The sequence below is a fragment of the Oreochromis niloticus genome, linkage group LG3 (assembly GCF_001858045.2).
Source record: "Oreochromis niloticus isolate F11D_XX linkage group LG3, O_niloticus_UMD_NMBU, whole genome shotgun sequence".
Classification (NCBI taxonomy): Eukaryota; Metazoa; Chordata; class Actinopteri; order Cichliformes; family Cichlidae; genus Oreochromis; species Oreochromis niloticus.
In genome coordinates this window covers 41,313,244-41,332,447 of record NC_031967.2, presented here as the reverse complement: position 1 = coordinate 41,332,447, position 19,204 = coordinate 41,313,244, and the positions used below count along the sequence as shown (strand labels likewise).

Genomic DNA, 19,204 nt, shown 5'->3' with positions numbered 1-19,204 from the left:
ACTATGACCCAGATTTGTAGCTATAATCAGAGTGTAGATTTTGCTTCGTGTCGCTTGGTGGCGCTGTTTAGAATTAATTTCTTCAAATCCAACAGAGCGCTTTAAATTCTTCAGGTAAACAACGTGTGGTGACCTTCAAAATAAAATACCTTAGAATTTCTTTTGTAAAGGTTGACTGTCAGAACACGTGATGGACATTGTTTCATAAAAATATTGAAATTTTTTCGTAATCTGACGAGCAATCCAAGCTTTAATCGAGTATCATAGACGTATAATTAAAGAAAAAGAAAATGATTTTATTTTGCAGAGTCATAACCGGAACTAGCAGTCCACATTTCCGTGACTTTACCAGTGGACCGTGTCCCAGTCAAAACAATGCAGCCGCGCTGGCCTGCTGCTGCAGCTGCACTTAGCTTTAAATCTCCAGCAAATTATTAACGTCTGCGTGCAGTCAGCCCACCGCCTGGTGCTTCTCCTCGGCGGGGTTACGTCGAGTCACTCCTGCGGTGATTTCTCCCCTCAGCTGTGCGCATTTAGGCGTTTATTCGTGGGTGTTTCTCATCGAGTTCACGGCGACGGCTGGAAATGGAAACTGCTAACAGGCGTCTGCTGCTAGGTAGCCTGAGAGTAGTGGAGGGGAGCGGCTAAAAACAGGGATTTTTTTTTTTTTCCCTTTCTTGTGGAAAAAAGGGAGTATAAGCGAGTTAAACACGCTCCCGGTGGTTTTGCCTTTTAGCATGGTGGGGTAGGAGGCTCCAGCGTTGAAACTATCGGGCTCATCCGACCTACCGACTCACAGCTCGCTCTCACCCCGGGGAGGCTCGTCATGGCCCCGGGATCGCTGGTGGCGGCCTGCCGCAGCCTGGCCCTCTCTACGTGGCTGCTCTCCTTCTGCTTCGTCCACCTGCTGTGCCTGGACTTCACCGTGGCCGAGCGGGAGGAGTGGTACACCGCCTTCGTCAACATCACCTACGTGGACCCGGCCACCTCGGAGCTGCGCACCGAGAAGACTGAGTGCGGGCGATATGGCGAGCACTCTCCGAAGCGGGACGCCAAGGGGGTGTTGGTCCTGCCCGCAGCACCGCTCGACCGCCAGGCCTGCGACCCCAACACCCGCTTTGCGGTGCCCGCTCAGGCCGGGGCCTGGGTGGCGCTCATAGCCCGGGGCAACTGCACTTACAAGGACAAGATCCGCCACGCTGCAGCCCACAACGCCTCTGCGGTGGTCATCTTTAATGTGGGCTCCACCAACACTAACGACACCATCACCATGCCTCACTCAGGTAGATGATGCTCTGCTTTATTCACCCCAATAAATGTGCATTTAACTCGATTTCCTCCCTCTATGAAGTGGCTTTGTTTAGCTTTTGTAAGTTGGGTAGTTTGCTGCTGGGGTGAACTATGGGGATTAAAGGTGACGTGGACAATGTTTATTTTAATTTCTTAATGCAGATGTCATGGAAAGAGTCCAACTCAAGACGTATTTCTGTTATAAGGGATGTGTTGTATCTTTCAGAGTCATTTAGTTTTATGTCAGTCCAAGGAGGAGTGGCATGGTGTTTATATGCAAACTGTCCCCAGATTCTCCTTATTTGGAAATGGTGTAGTTTAGACTAGAGGAACCACTTTTTGCAGAGCTGTATATTTTTATATAATTTTAAAGTTGTGTTTCCCCACTTTCAAAATTCTCCCATCTGTGGAGGTACCGTCTTGCTGCCACCTTCACTGGGCAGGGTGAAGCACTCACACTGGGGACTGCTTTACTATGGATGACACGGAGAAATAGTTAAGTGTAAAATGTAGATGTGTGTACAGGTTAAGACAGTGTTGGGTACAATAGCCACACTGACACACCCATTGGTTTCACTCATTTTTATATGTTGTGGTTGGTGTTTTGGTCTCACCTGTTGGTGTGTTGGGGCAAGAAGTTGCCTCATTTAGATTAGAGCAGGGGTGGCCAACTCCAGACCTCAAGAGCCGGTGTCCTGGAGGTTTTAGAGCTCACCCTGGGTCAACACACTTGAATCACATGATTAGTTCATTACCAGGCCTCTAGAGAACTTCAAGAAATGTTGAAGAGGTAATTTAGCCATTTAAATCAGCTGTGTTGGATCAAGGCCACATCTGAAACCTGCAGGACACCGGCTCTCGAGGCCTGGAGTTGGCCACCCTTGGATTAGAGGGTGAAGTGAATGGCTAGAACACTTAACAAGTTAAGTGTGAAGTTAACACACACATGAAATATCACGGTTGCACCCATGAAGCCATTCACTTTCTGCCGCTTTTCTGGGCGGCGGCAGCCTGAGTAGAGAAGCCCTTCCTCTCCTCAGCCACCTCCTCTAGCTCTCAGCTTTCTCAGGCCAGTTGAGAGACATAATCTCTCCGTCATGTAGGGACATGACATGAGCCTACCCAGGGCCTCCTCTTGTGAGGGCATACCCGAAACACCTCACCCAGGAGGCATCTTAATCAAATGGTTGAACCACCTTAGCTGGCTCCTTTTATTGTGGAGGAGTAGCCGACCCTGAAGCAGGAAACTTGCTTCAGAAAGTACTCTCTCAGACTCAAGACTCCACAGCATTGAACTGAAGCTTGCAGTTCTTGTTCTGCTCCTCGGCCTTTGTGAGCTCATCCTACTGACACATGAACCAGTTCTCCACCTGCTGCACGTTCTGGTTAGAGTGTGCATCTAGCTCACTGAGGTCTTCACATCTAAACAAGGTCCAGCATCTTCAGGGCGGTGGAGTTGGAGAATTGCACAGTCTGATCAGCGTACTGGCAGGAAGCACAGGCGCTAAATGATTGTCAGTAGTTGACCTTTCAAAATAGTCCCACAAGGATTTTTTTTGGTAGTAAATTGAAAAAAGAAATCACAAAATACACACCATGTAAACCAAAGTATGGGATCTTTCCTCTTAATATTTTAGTTCAGTCTTATTGCCACAGCCGTATGAAATCAGGCACCTAGCCATGCAGTCTGCTTTCCAAACAAAGTGGCTCTTTTTAAAGACCTCGCTGAATTTTGAGCGTGGTGCTGCAAGAAGTCTGCTCGGGAAAAGTTTATGTTGGCTACACGGGTAAAAACACCCCAGTTCAGGACAGAGTGTACAGTGATTTGAGTTCATTTATATTCATGGTTGTGACACTCTATATGTTCATATTTTATATGAATATTAACATTTTCCTCATGAACTGATGCGGGCGGGCATGCATTTGAATATCTAAAAAGTGAGTTGCACAGCAGATTCAGGCAGAAAATCCAAGATTGTCTAGCAGAAATGTTGGATTTTGGAACAAGGATGCAGGTTTGTTATAAAGAAATCCATCATGTCTAAAAACGTTAGTGGATTTTAATTTTCTTCAGCACCTGTAGTGTTTCTGTTCAGTGCTGTATCCGATTCAATTTGGCAAACGATGCTCTTTGTCTGATAACTTCATTAAAATGCTCCACACTCACTGTGTCTTTCAGCTCGAGTCAAAGAGTTTTTGGGCAATAAACTGTTATCTTGTGGAAGTGAAACTGAACAGATGTCTGTAGATGACCTGTATGTAGAAGGATCATTAATGTTGCAGTCATCTTTGTCTCCAGGTCTTTGATGCTCAGATTTGTACCACAAACACACCAGGATACATCTGCCTTTCATCTCCTTTGACATATAAGGTGTTCATTCTGTTAGAGTACTGTACAGACTCCACCCCCTCATTTCTTTATATTTTGCTAGGAAAATGGGAAAGACCTGCCTTACAACATGCAGTATGTAACAGGTGGTACAAATGAAATGAAGTCAGTTTTTGATATGATGATCTTGATCCGTCAACACAACCTGAATTATCTTAGGAAACTTTCTTGTAATTTCTTTAAGTCGTCTTCAGGAATGGTTCTCCAGGCTTCATGTTTTGGGTCCTTTTAGTTCTGTTCTTTGTTGCGATGATCCCACACGACTTTAACAATGCTGAGGTCTGGGCTCTGGAGAGGCCAGTCCATGAGTGATAATTTTCAACTGTGTGTGTTTGTTTGTTTGTTTTTTTTCCTTTTTTCTATCTGTGTATGCTTTTACTGTATTGGCTGTGTGTTAGGTAAAATTGGCATGCTGAAAAATGAAGCTGTCATCAATCAAACGCGTTCCTGGCAGTACTGCATGGTGGGTTATAATCTGACAGTACTTCTCTGTGCTCATAATTACATCAGCTTTGAGAAGATGCCCAACACCACTGGCTGAAATGCAGCCCCAGACTGAACTGGAGATCAACTAAAGGGTCAGATGGATCTTGCAGATCCGGAGTCGGGTTTTTGCTTTTTTTTTTATATATTTTGTTTTGAAGCCGGCTATTTCATCTTTTATCCGCCACTTGTATAGTTTCCAAAACATGTTTAAGGACTGCGAGATGCTGATTATTCAGCTAATAACTCCTTAGGGATCACTTTGTTGGTGCAAAATATTTAACGTCTGTCGGACTGTATTTTTCAAACTAAAGAATTGGGAATAAATTATGTGCTTTTGTAACAGGCTGCTAGTAACAAAGTGCCTAAATACAGGATTTAAAATAGGTTCTTTGATAAGTTGTGTTTTTTATGTTATTATGTGTTATTTCATTGGTCCCCTGAGTTATGTTGGTCTTCTTTTCATCCTTAAATGATTCATAGGTCAGTGTTAACAAACAGCAAAACATTTCTGTGAAACTGGTCTGGTACAAGGACTGATCTGAAAATGCGTGAAAGGCAGCCAAAGTCATAAGAAAAATGTTGAAAGACCTTCAGAGAGCCTGCAGAGCTGTTACTCAAGACCAGTATAAGCAAAATAAAGGGAAGTCTGACTCAAAATGTAAAGAAATGAGGGCAGGCTTGAGACTTGTGCACAGTGCTGTATGTGTGGCACAGTTGTACTTACAGGCATAGTCGCCCATCGAACAGACCATTTTCAGTCAGAAGACCCCCTCTGTGTAGTAACTAGAGATGGCACGATACCACTTTTTTATGTCTGATACCGATATCATAAATTTGGATATCTGCCGATACCGATATGAATCCGATATAGTGTATTTTTTAATCAATAAAACTGTTTTTTTTAATATCTTGCTGCATTTTGTATAAGTTAATACTCAAGTTTAAATAAACAACAACACTAAAGCTATTCTGTTATACCTGTATGTACAAAAAAAACCAAAAAAAAAACACTGCGCCCAAAATATTTCATAGTTCAGCAACACTGATCAATCTAATAAACTTAAACCTGCTCCATCCTCCCTATTCTGGTATTTTAAAGAGTACTTAGCAGAAATATTAAGCAACCCAACTAATAGGGTTGCAAACTCCCAGCAAAAAAAAAACAACAGAACCACCCCCCACCCTCCGCCTCACGATGCTTAATCGATGTAATCAACTTTAATTTGATGCAGGATGAAAAAAAAATGCACAGAAATAAATTATTTTTCAAGAATAATTAAATAGATTCAACATCTTTCTTCTACAGAATTGCAGAATTCACAGATGGTACCTTCCCATAGGAAAAAGTACTATAGCTTACTAGGGTATATTAGACTTAACAGTTACTATATACAGTAATGGACTTCTATACATTTTACATCAGATTAAAACTTTGGGTGTTAGATTCAGATAATTATTTATTAAAAGCGAGACATTTTAAATGAGAATAAGAAAGAAAAGTATGTCTTTGTGCCCCCTTTTCCCTGTTCATGCCCTATCGGCCCCCCTGGCTAAACTTTGCTAGATCCGCCCCTGCACAGTTACCAGCCGTCAGCAACGCAGAAAAGGATCCTGGTGTAGAAAGTAATATTAAATAAATTCTAACAACAGCTTATCAAGCTTAAACGTGCTGCTGTTGTTCAGCCGCTGGTTTCCTCTTTCTGGTGCAAATTGGGCCAAATACAAAGAAGAGAGACGGACTCGCGACAGAAAAGCCGATCAGCTGATCATTGATCAGTTTCATGACTGAAGTAGCCGCAGGAAGGGGAGGGAGAGAGAGAGGCAGTCGCTCCATGTATCGGTTGTTAAGCTTAGCGTGGGAATGCTTTACAAACATTCAGAGATGAACTTACACACTTGCTTTACTTCTCTCTGGGATAACTTCCTCGGAGATGAAATGCTGGTTTGGTAGCGAGGCTACAAATACACACAGCTGCTTTATCATGTGAGCACACTGCTCCGACTGCTACGGTTATGAGCCGAGTTACGCCGTGTCGCAAGTTTTGTGAGGTGCTTTTTTTGATATTTAATGGATCGGATTACATTTTTTTATTTCTCGCCGATATCCGATCCAGTAATTTAGGTCAGTATCGGACCGATACGTAATATCGGATCGGTCCATCTCTAGTAGTAACAGTCACAAATGCAGACTCGTTACACGTTGAATGGGCTCATTGCTGCGGACTCAACCACCAAGGGCCCTTTCTTTGAAGCTGTGTTTTGTAAAGTTTTGTCAAGTCTTCTCTCTTTTGTTTGAGATTTGAGTTTCAGGATATGGCTCATATAAAAAAGAACATTTTGGAGACTTCTTAACAAGAAAGTAGTAATTTTTTGACCTTTTATTTGCATCCATTGGGTTGGAACAGATAGAAATCAGAGATTGTCTCAGAGTGCTGACTGAAGGTCTGTGATGCTGCTTTATCAATTTATTTCCACTTGTTAAACGATGCTGTCAGTGTCTGTCATCCACACAGTGCCTCTCTGACAGAAACAGACAGGATTCCCAGCTCCGCTGCATCCACAGTGACTGATTATGGAAAACAGGCTCCTGTCATTCGATTATGTCCAGAGAAACTCCATGTGACGTTTGATGTTGGTCACGATTTAGCGCTGAATTACATAACAGGGCTGACTGCTCTGTAGCACCGTAAGTGGTGGTCTTTTGAGTCGCTCTGCTGCTGAGTGAAATAACAGCTGTTTCTCTGACAGCTGGGAACTCCTTCAGGGATCCCTGGCAGGCCTACACACCCAAATTTAGATGCCATGAATTCAGGAAGGGGGGGAAAAAAAGCCCTGGGTGGTTGGTTTGCTTTAAATCCAGTTTTTCATGACGTTTTCTGTGTCAGGGTCATTTTCTGCAAATCAGTCTTTGCACAGTTGAGCGCAGGTTAAATCATTTTTCCAGAAGTTCAACAGCTGGCCGGTCATCCACAAGTTCAACGACGCTGTTTGTTGTTTGGACATGTAATCACTTGGCTTCTTATTAAAAGCTGACTCACGTACTTAGTGAGGGCCATCACATAGTTTTTACTTTAGTTTTTGCCAGAAAGTCAGAGATTCTGTTATAAGATTGCTGCTGAGACTTCACAGGGTGCCGGTTTATCTCGCAGGTTGAGCAGGCGACCATATGCCACAAAGGCTAAATGCAGCAGCCTGGGTTTGACTCTGACCCGAGGCCCTGCTGGGCTTCCTCCACTCTTTCTCTCCTCCTGCTTTCCTGCCTCTTCACCGCATTATATAACAACACAGTAACATTTTTGACTGGAAACTGACTTCACTGATCAGCAGAAAAGCTGCAGATTAAATACTCGCAGTAGGTGAGGATGAATCATGATTAATCTGCTGATAAGGCTTATCATGAATCATCTGCAGAAGGCGGGCAACAGTGCAAAATGTTTTTTGTTTAGAGTGTGGTCTTGAACCTTTGTTCCTTTATCAAACAGTCTGTCCTAAACCAAAAGATGTTGTTTACTGTCCAATCAGCTGCGTCCAACATTTATTTGCAGGATTTTTGCTGCACAATAAGGAAAAATTAACTTTCTCCAAATGAAAATCATGAGAATTGCAGTTGAACTGGTTTTTGCTAAACTTTTCTAAGTGGGGTTTCTTTTTTTTTTTTTCTTTTTTTTTTCATTGAGCAAAAAACTTTGGTTCTGTTTTGTGTTTTATGAAATGGATTGAAACAAGCAGGAAAATTATTTGCTCGCTGTTAATAATTCCAGTATAATGCTGACATATTTTAACTGATTCCTGCACACTATTAGAGCAGCACTGCATCGATGTGCAGCCTGGACCGCACCAGCAGCTCTCTGCCTCTCCAGGCTTCTGCTGCTGTTTCAGGAAGTCTAGCAAACACAAACAGGCCTCAAAAATGTGAAGTTGAAGGTATGCAAACACGGGCAGCCAACTAAAAATATGAGTATAAATAAGCTGAAGAGGATCCTGTTCAGCATGCTGAAATGACAAACAGTGAAGTTAATGTTAGAAACATGAGTGCCGAGGGTCTGCAGAGAGGTAATGCAAACATTAGTAAAGTGAAGCAGCGGTCCAAAGACAAGTTTAACTGACTGATTCATAATGTGTGGATGGCTCTAACTTACAGTGGTCAACTTTGTTTATAAGCACATTTAAAAATAACAAGTGTTAACCAAAGTGCTGGACAAATAAAAAAAAAAAATGAAAAAAAAAAAAAACCACAATAGGAGCGATAAAGAAACATAATACAGAAAACAGACTGATCAGGTTTAAGTACGAAGGAGTAAAAATGAATTTTCAGACGGGGTTTGATGATGTTGCGTTTTGGTGAAGTTGTAAGTTGAAGGGTCAGACTTTATAACACTTATTAGTAAAAAAGCATAGCATTATTGAGGCAGTGCAAATTATTTAATCCCAACAAAAGGCTGTAATCTGCTTCATGGTACAACCAGAAGCATCTGGTCAGCTGACCTCAGTGATCTTTTGGGAATGTGCATTAGAAGATCAGAAAGGTAAGAAGGCGCAAACACAATTTAATGACTTAAAAACAAATAAAGTCTTCAGATAGTTTCTAAAATGCTTTGGGAGCCAGTGTGAAGAAGCCAAAACAGGGGAAGTGTGGTCTAATTTGTGTGCGCCTGTCAGGCATCGAGCCATCGCATTTTGAATAAAACAGCTATAGACGAGAAATGAGTGTCTTGATTTGTAAAATACGCAGTAATGAGGTGCTGATGTGACAGAAAAGGCAAGAGAAAAGGGAAGAATTTGCTCCAGTTTTGAAATGTGATTTTGAAACTCTGCTGTAAGCAGTAACTGTTTTAATTTATTTATTTTTAAATAGTTCAACCAGCAGAAGGACAGATGGCTTCATGCCTCTGTCCTTATGTCCAGAATGGTACACAGTGATCATGTAAAAGGTCCTGTCCTACATTTTGCCCAAAGCCGAGCTCACATTTGTCCTTTTCCAGGCAATTCTTTTAAAGGCATGTTTACTACTGACCCTGTAGGCATAATACTCCTCAGTACAAACACTTTGTTTTTGGTGATTCGATTAATTTGTCCTGGATGTGGTTGCTTGTAGCCATTCTGGTGTCTCAGTGGATTTTTGTGTTTTTTATTAGTTTGTGCAGCACAGCCAACCAGTGACAACAACACTTTCTATCTGTACCCATTACTATAACCTGTGAACTGTGTCATGAGCCAAGTGAGCCACTGTGTCCCTGACATTCTGTTTATCGCCTAAATAATGAAGTTCGACTTATAAACATGAGGGAATCCCAGTCACAAGGCCTTTACTGTTTTCTCCTGTATTCTGTCTCTTCTTTTCTGTCACACCACAAACGGCAACCAACCTCACTGAGCCTGGTTCTTTGAGTTCTGTTCTTGGTAAAAGGGTTTCTTCCTCCCCACGGTCGCCAAGTTCTGGTCGCAGGGGATAGTCTGATCATTGGGGTTTTCCTGTAATATTGTTGGGTCTTTACAATTTAATGTATTTAGAAATTGAATTGATTGATGTGGACAAATCAACTCTTTACCTCTTGAAAACCTACGAGGAATAACCTGTTGAGAGGTTTCTGTCATATTTCCGTCCTGCTTATAGAAGAAAACGAGGTATGGGTGGTCTTTGCCTTTGCAGCCACCCTTGGAAAAACCCAAACAGTATTCCAGTAGTCATGATTGGATGGATGGATACTTTATTGGTCCCATGAGGCAAATTGTTGTTACAGCGGCATGATAAAGAGTAAAAATAGCGCAGCTTACAATAGGGCTGTGCAATATGACCAAAATCTCATATCCCGATATAAGAATTCTATCGTCCCGATAACAATATAAATCACAAAAATGTAACATTTTCTGTAAATTCTGTGACTCTCGGGCTGCGCGTCATGTAGCTGGAGTCCAGTGTTTTAACCGATGCATGAAACTATACATTTTTAGACATAAGTTGTAACGGCCGCCGTTTTCTTTGTATTTATTACACGGCGTGCTGCGGGGAAAAGCCTGTTCTAACGTTTGAGTCTAAGGTTTATTTTTTAGCACCTGGCGGCTCTTTTTTACTTCTCATCCATAAATAATCTGCTCTTTCACGTGATTCAGTTTATTTTGAAAAATCTCAACAGGATCTTGAGCTTCATTGTGAAAGGTTTATGTGGAACATAAACAAGCAGACACGCGATGGTGTCACCGTCATTGTTGCTAACGACAACACATAAAAACAGGCGCTTGTCCATCCTTAGTGTGGTTATATTAAATATAAGAGAAAGAGAGAACTTTAAGAAATTAATATAGCCACTACAGTGACCATCAAAACGATGAAAAAAATATTGCCGTAAACAGTTTATTTTGCGACACCACGAAACAAATGATAGCATAAAATGAAACAATAGACATTTTTATATCGTCAGCCGATATATATCATTATATCGAACAGCCCTAGCCTACAATAAACAACAAATAATACAGTTAAAATAAAAGTGACACTGGCACTCTGGAAAACTGAGACTTTATTCAGATTTTTGGTCAATTTCTGCCAAAATAAGTTGATGTGACAGAAAAGTGATGCTAAAACATCCACATGCAGGATTTCTGGTTGTAGAGGGGCTTTAAAAATCTCTGATATCAGATGGAAATCAGTACTGTCAGAGTGAAAAGTCAAGTTGGTGAATTCCTCTGTTGGTCAGGAATTCACTCTGTGCTAATCCACCTGGAAAAAAAAGGACTATGTGGAATCAGCTGCTTTATCGTCCCACCGTTTATCCGGCAGATTAGTTCAGAGCTGCTGATGACTGCGAGCTGAATCAGTCTCACTGCGGTCTAAAGTTAGAAAAATGACATAACACCTGAAATACAGAAACATTTGAGGAGGAGCTTGAAGCCTTCACAGATCTGAAGCTTGTCTGCTATTGGTTCCATGCAGAGATTTACTTTGTTTTTACTGAGTGTTTTTAAAAAACAAAACAAAAACAAACCCTACTAAAGAGACTGACCAAATTGCAGTTATTTATCATGTAGTTTGGAGGTTTAACTGGAAAATAAATTTGCAGCATGGAGGACAAGTGTGATTGAGTCACTTTTCTCTTTGTGCAACATTTTAGTTAGTTGTCAATAGTTATAAATTATAAGCAGAGAGAAACAAATCTTAAAAACTTTTTTTGGTCCATCCCATAAAAACTTCATTTGAAATTCTGTTTTTGTGTTAAAGGGTTGGGATTGTGTAACTTCTGAGAGATTTCTCACAACAACTATAGAAATACAAATTTGTGTGGGGGAGAGAGACATCGATCCCAGGGGATTATTTTTAGGGCAAGACTAATCAATTTTTGTGTTCGTGTGTTGGTCGGGGTCATGTGAGTTCAGTGCAGGCCTCGGGGGAGTTTTTCCTAAACTGTGGTCAGCTAGACTGTGCTTACTGAGCAAATATACTGATCTTTGAGCAAACATTAAAGTTCAGCCTCAGCTTCCTTAAGATTATAATCTGAAGTATCCGCCATCTGTGTTTATCCAGGTCAAAGTCGATGGACGTTGGTCTTTCAGCTTGGAAGATTCCACATTAATGTAAACGTTTCTCCATCTATAATAAAAACCCTAAAACCTTCAAGTTACACAATAAAATAAAAATTAAATTGAACAGATATTCCTGTTTTAATGAACAAGGAGGCAAAATGCTTGAAATGCATTTATATAATGGTGGCAGTAATTGATCCCTTCATCTTTAGTAATTATGCTGCTACTTTGCAGTTTTTTAACAAATTAAATATCCTTTGTTTTTTTTTTTTGTTTTTTTAGTTAATGTGTAAACAGATCTGATCAGAACCATCAATTTTTACAATATCTCCAACAACACTGTCTGCAGTATAGCCCCAAACCATGACAGAGTTTTTACAGATGGGTACAGACCTCCCTCCTTACCTCCTCTGTACATACTGAAAATGATTGTTAAAGCAGAAATTTAAATTTGTGTTCATCACTCCATCAGACCTGTTACTGCTGATTTTTTTTTTTTTTTTTTTTTTTTCCAGTCCAGCTGTGTAATTTGGCTTCTTGAGAGCCACTTTTCCACTGACAGCAGCTGGATCAGCTGAAGGGTCTGATGCATGTCTCAGCTCCAGTGTCAGATCTTTGTTGGATTTGTCTTTGCTCCCCTCCTGTGTTTTAAGACCATGACTTTCAGGTGCCCCTCTCCTCATATCTGAGAAAGGTCAGATATAAGGACTGCCCTTAAAATTTGTAAAGACCTTCAGAAAGCCTGGAAACCTAATCCTCAGTCTCACTTTAAACAGTCTGGCCTCTTTGAAGCAAAATATTAAAAAATGATGGGCAGGTAAGTAATTTTGCACAATATTATCAAACCCCACCAACTATTGTCTTGAGTGGATAATCTTGGCTAATTACTTGAAATTCTGGGGCAGATCGGGTCATTTTATTCACTACTTTCACATTTCTTTGTTACATTATTTGATCATCACCAGATTCATGTAGCATGGGTAGCTATCTGTGGGTAGCTTGCTAATTTTAATGCTAGCAAACTCATACTGGAGTTGTCTGGCTTGGCTTTTGTTAGCTGATGTGATTTGTGTTGCAAAAGTCAAACAGCTTTTACCAGTTGGTAAGTCCTGTAACGACATGGAGCAAAAATGTTTACGTAAACATGTTTTTGTTCTGTACAATAAAAACAGATTAGTCTCACATTAGGAGTTCTGAGGTTCGAGATTCAAATCGTAAATATATCTGTATGAATCTGCCTTATGCTTCTGATGGTTTTGATCTGTGTGTAAATGAAGAAGAGTGTGGACTAAGCCTTGAGGAACTCCTTAAGCAAACTGTGAAATAGAAAAAACGTACCTTTGTGATGGCCACACAGGAATTAGAAGTTGAAGAGAAGTCGGGAGAAATATAATACTGTAGCTGATTTACTGCACCTTACATACCCATTTGCATGTCATGAGGAAGAGATAAAATATTTCTGTTGCTATGCTCAGGATGCTCTGTTACCGCTATTTTGAATAAAGTTACTGTACAAACTCTGACACCAGCCTTTGCTCCCAGTTTCTCCTGCAGTTAATCCCAAGCTTGTTGTCAAACGTTTGCCTACATGTGCCAATGTCTGGCCATAAACTTGTAGTGCGACATTCTTGTGCCACTTGTGAAAGAGTTTCTCCTTTTTGGGTGCATTTTTGTAGTTAAACACTTCAACGTTGCAGATGAACTTGTTTTTACTTGTCAAATCTGTATTGTGGAATTGAACTTTTACTTCAGAGCTGCAGATAAGTCTTAGTCTGGTAGCAAACCTTCCTCTGGGATATTTTTCTGTGCGTTCGGGGTGACATGAGGGTGCGTTTGTACCGAGTCAGGCCTCAGTCACAAGGATGGCCTCAACTCTAAATCAAAACAGCCCAAATGACAGGCAAATACAAATTAAATTTTCTCCTCAGTTGTGCAGAACTGAACTTGCTGTGTTCATGAGTCTTTGTGCATTTGTGTATTTTCAGCTTCAGAATAAGCAGCTGTTGAAGCTTGGAGTTGTGGTTTGGCTCGGAGGTGCAGCTCACAATCCTGCGCCATGAGCATCCTTTAGCAGCACACCGAATCATTACCAGCTGCACACCCTGACCTGACCCCGGAGTTCAAAAATGTTACTTTTTTTTTTTTCTCTTCAAGCCCTTTGAGCCCACAAAAGTGCCAAATATTTGTCCTAGATCAACACTTCAGGTTGTCGGTCTAACAAGGTTGGACAGTAGTGCAGATCATTGTCATTGATATTTGTGATCCACTAACATTATAAAATATTTTGGCCTGATTGTTTCTGTTATTTTTGTTTTTTGTTTTTTTGCCAGTTGTGCGGTCTGCCTTCTTGAGAAGTCAGCTTGGTAAATTGGAAATGGAAACATTATGTAAAGAGGAGACATGGGGCTCAAATTAAGACAATTAACAAAGAGTGCATGTGCACAATAGTTTCACAACATTTCAGCTTTGTGGTGGCAAGCATGCCTACTGGGCGTGGAAGTAAAATGTCAGATATTTGTTCTCTTTCCCTTCGTTAAGATAGAGGCTTCGAAAGAGTGTTGGAAGCATTTCAAAGGAAGCTGCTAAGGGCATGACTTCTGGAAGAACTTTGGCGTGAACCAATGAAAGCTAGAGTCTGATTGGTTATCCTGCACCATACATTTAGATATTAACACCTAATGTGAGTGGTAAATGGACAGGTTTTTGTTTTCCTTCTTAAGCACTCAAATGCATTACACAACTTGTTTTTCCTACGACAAAATGCTTTCTAACATTCACACGTGATGAACAGATCGGAGAGCAACTCAGGGTTTAGTGTCTTGCCCAAGGTATACAGTCAGTTATCAAACTACCAACCTTCTGATTAGAAGATGACCCTGCTCTATGTCCTGAGCTATAGCCATCCCATTCCTTTGCTTAATCAACCAAACGTTCCCTTTTCCTTTTAAAGAGGTTTTCCCTACTGAAAAGTCACAGTTTAGTTTAACTCAAGCCAACGAGAATCTTTGATCAACAAGTTTTATCTAGAACTACTTTTAGGAGTTGAATGTTTCTGCCTCCAAATGACAGGATCCCTTATGCCCACAGATATCTCCACCGCTGTCCTTTCATAGGATGGTCTTTTCAGTGAGAAACGCCCCACCTTCCAGGCCCAACTTCCTAACAACAACCCTGCATTTCCAACCATTTCCACTTTTTATTGATTTATTTTTAAAAATCTAGTTCAAGAAAAACTTCTGTAACCACACACTTGAAAAAAATTCTATTAAGTGCATGATGATTAAGTTGATGAATAATCACAAAAAATAAATATTGATCAGATAAATCTGACTATACCGTTTGATATCAGTATCACATTAATCTGGTCCTCTGGACATACGTGAGTACACTGGAAACAGGAGCTTTGAGAAACCTGCACCTTTCACAGACCCTAACAGGGTCACAGAGGTCTGTGCTCTTCTGTTCTCTTTCCCTTCACTCCCCCAGTGGTTGCAGATGGATGCCCTCCCTGAGCCAGTTTCAGATGGAGCGCTCTTCATCTTAAAAAGGAGCGTGTCCCACCCATAGCTTCCAGGTTCTTATCAGGAATCATCTGTTTGTTGGGGTTCTCTCTCTGTACGGTCTTTACCCTGCAGTATAAACAGCCTCCAGATGACTGTTGCTATTAACTGGTGCTGAAATAAAAACTGATAACAGACTCAACCAGCACTGTAAAGAAAACTTGGCTTATCAAAAGCTTTCCTGCTTTTCACTGCATTTTATTGGGGACCAAGTACACTCCTGTTACTGTGAACTCTTCTGTCAAACTCGCAACAGTTGGTTAACAAACACTTTGACACTGAGAGACTTTGTAATTGTAAGAAATCTTCTCTGTGTGTACTTCAAATCCATCATTTTGAACAACAAAAATCTGTGTTGGTGTGCTGTGGTTAAAAAAACAAAACAAAAACAAAACAAAATCTCTGATAAGAGAAACTGACTGTGATTAAGAGGTTTCTGCAGTAATACCTGCTGTAGGATTATAGAAATCCTGCAATAATCCTATAGTAGTCGCAGAGTCACTTATATAATCTTGTGTTCAAATTCCATCCCAATGCTGAATATGCAGTGCATCACAGATCGTGTATTCAGAGTATTTTTAGAGAGGCAATCCCTTGTGCGTGGGAGAGGAGCTGGTCTCCATGGTGATGGTGGGGGGATTTGTTGGTGTGGTGCGGGTGTGTTTGTGTCGAGTACGAACTCTGAGGTCACCTCCACAACAAGGTCGAGTGAACACGGTCAGTTTTCTGGACACTGAAAAGGTAAATAAATTAAAAGCATATCAACGCATCCATATCCATAAACGGTGTTAAATAAATATTGAAGTCTGGCTGAACTCATTGCATAACATGCAAGTAAGGTCATTTGAACACTGATAGTCGATTAGTTGATTGGAAGTTATTATTTCTTCACAGAAAAACTGAATTGTCTGCAGCTTAGCCTTCTTAAATTTGTAAATGACTGGAAACAATATATTTGAGTTTTAGATGCTGTTCTGGTAAAATGATTGCTACTCAACTCTTGTGGCCCGGTACCAAACTACTCGCAGCCAGGTACCGGTCCGTGGCCCGGGGGCTGGGGACTGTTGCATTATTTAGTCTGTTCAACATTTAATGCCTATTAAATTAATTTCACCAGTTTTGTTCTGATTAGCTGCCCCTCATAAACTGAGGGTTTGAACAGCAGGTGGGTGGAGCTTCTATTTTTATAGCCATGTCATGCCAGTACAGGAAAAAAACTTTATCAAACAGAGCGTTTAGAGCAGCCTGAAGCTTTGTGCTGATAACTTCTGAGCTCATTATTTGAGCGGGTACTTAAGCTTCCCAGTTTAAATGTTTGTTAGACCCTGAAAAGGAAACACTTTTTTTTTTTTTTTTGGAAGTTTTCTCACAGGGAGTGGAAGTAAAGCTGGCCTGAAGCTAATGAAAATTCTTCCTTCCTTCATTTATACTAAGGCACAGTCAAAACAAACGATGGTACGACATTGTCTGATGCATAAATGGGATAAAACTAATTGGAGGAAGTGGCAACTGTGAGTAACAGATAAAGTAGGACTTGCTTGTCTGGGGTTTTTCCTACAGCGAGCTGAAGGTTTAGGAGAAAATGGTCAAACCATGTTAGTGAAGAGTGAACCCCCTTTTGGTTTGGGATGAATTAGAAAGAAGTTTTAGAGCAAACCAAAAAGTGTAGCACATTTGTGTTAGGTTGTGCAACCCTGTTGAGACAAAGTTTCCAAACAATGTTTTATTTGTTTTTTGAGAAGAATGTTTGGAGTTAAAACTCTTGGCTCCTGAGCAGCAGGAGCCAAGAGTTTGTAACTTTTATAAGACTTAAAAATGCGCTTGTTCACTCAAAGTGGAGCAAATAAATCAGGCTCTAAAATTGATGGATAGATTCATGTTGTGTTCCAGCCTTTTATCTATTTGGTATTTACCGTAAAAGACTAACCAAATTTTTTGCATACTCGAGTCCACATCCCAAAGTACTCACAGCTTTAGGTCTCATTGAATTTCTTTTAATTTGATCCCATCACTCTGTTCTCTTTCAAAAATGTGTGACTGGAATATTTTTTCATTATATCGGTTTAACTTGGCAGGTTTTCATCTTTTTTGCAGTAAGCAGTTATGTTGTATTAATCATACACATCCATTCACCGTCTCAGAGGATTTTATTTCTCTTAAATTTGTGCAATACAGCCAACCAGTGACAACAAAACCTATTGTCTTCTTTCTGTACTTTATGGATTAGGGTAACATGAACTACACTACAAAGCCATACTAGTGACAGAGAAAGGAGACTTAACCAAAAGGAAGTGTTTTGGATTTAAATATAACTAAATATCCTTGCTTCAATAATATAGATTCATGTTTTATTCATCTTGATATTTGAAATCTATTCCTGTTCTTAGTAATTGGTGGTTGTTGCTCATGGAGCTCTAAACTTTCATTTTTTTAATTTGACAAATATTTTGGGCCAAAATGGTGACATTGATGATCTTTATATATTGACACCTTTTCCTACATCTAGAAAAGAAATGATGAAGTCTGAGTTCCTCATGAAAGCTTTTTGTTTGTTTTTTAACTTTTTTTTAATTTATTTTTTTACACAAAATGACTGGATCTGCATAGGACGTTAGTGAGGATAATCTCTGCCTTGGAAAAATCAAACATATATTCTAATGGTCATCAAAACCGCGTCTTTATGGATTATATATACTGACGGGCGTTAAAGTTTCATTGCAGCTTCATCGACCTAAGGAGTAAAGTTTAAATACTGTTTTTATGTTTGTCACTGACTAAAAGTGTCACTGACTTCTCACCTGTCCTCATCTTCAGGTGTGAGCGAGGTCGTCGCCATCATGATCCCGGAGCCAAAAGGCCGTGAGATCGTATCGCTGTTGGAGCGAAATGTGACTGTCACCATGACGATCACCATCGGGACGAGGAACCTGCAGAAGTACGTGAGCAGGACGTCTGTGGTGTTCGTATCGATCTCCTTCATCGTGCTGATGATCATCTCCCTCGCCTGGCTCGTCTTCTACTACATCCAGAGGTTCAGATACGCCAACGCGCGAGACCGGAACCAGGTACGAACACGGGTCTGCGTCTCCTGCTGTTCTGCTTAGTTTACGAAGACCGAAGGAACAGGTTCTAGTTATATGATGCTATGTTAATGAGATGGTTCAGAAGAAAAGGTTTATATTTTACAGGATAAGCTTAAGAGTAAATAATACAATTTTTATCACTTCAGGGTTAGTTGAAGCAAAACATTTTTTTAACTTATCTTTTAAAAAGTGTCGTCATTAATGTAGTTCATCTCTGCTGAATAACAAACCCATTATTTGAAAGGGTTCGTTTTCAGCTTGTAAACATGAATCACATTTTACAAGCTCAAATAAAGTAAAACTCACTGTGTCTCTCCAGCGGCGTCTTGGTGACGCAGCGAAGAAGGCCATCAGTAAGCTGCAGCTTCGCACCATCAGGAAGGGCGACCAGGAGACCGAGCCCGACTTTGACAACTGTGCCGTCTGCATCGAGGGCTACAAGGCCAACGACGTGGTCCGCATCCTGCCCTGCAGGTAACCACAGCCTCAGAAACGCCTCACGTAAATGTGGAAGTAAGGACTGAAAGATGGGGATCGTATTATGTTTGAGGACTGAGTGCTGAGTTTGAATGAAGACTATCAGGATAATATCTTCCATACAGTGTCAGTGATTCTTCTTTTTGGGGGGGGCTAACTATTCAAGCTATTTTAGTATTTTCATGGTGTTTTTGAGTCAGTTGGTGTTCGTCAGGCCACTGTAACCTGCAGGAGCTTTGCTGCCACAGAAGAAACAGTCATCGAGACTGAAAAAGACCTTGGGGAGTCTCCTGACGTCTTCACGCTGCAGCTGTCGCAGGTTATGAGCTCAAAGTGTTAGAGTCTGTGCAGGGAAATGACTCAGAGCTGACACGACAACTTTACTCTGACTGTTAGACAGG

General features: G+C 40.8%; 1 protein-coding gene across 1 annotated transcript in view; it reads left to right on the top strand.

The window, feature by feature from the left end:
- rnf150b (ring finger protein 150b) overlaps window positions 1-19,204 on the top strand; it is a 30,296-nt gene continuing 11,092 nt past the window's right edge. Inside the window, exons 1-3 of the mRNA XM_003456457.5 lie at window positions 1-1,283; window positions 18,058-18,308; window positions 18,646-18,800. Of these exons, the coding sequence (XP_003456505.1) occupies window positions 827-1,283; window positions 18,058-18,308; window positions 18,646-18,800 (863 nt within the window). The 5' untranslated portion in view covers window positions 1-826. The remainder of the gene's footprint in view (window positions 1,284-18,057; window positions 18,309-18,645; window positions 18,801-19,204) is intronic.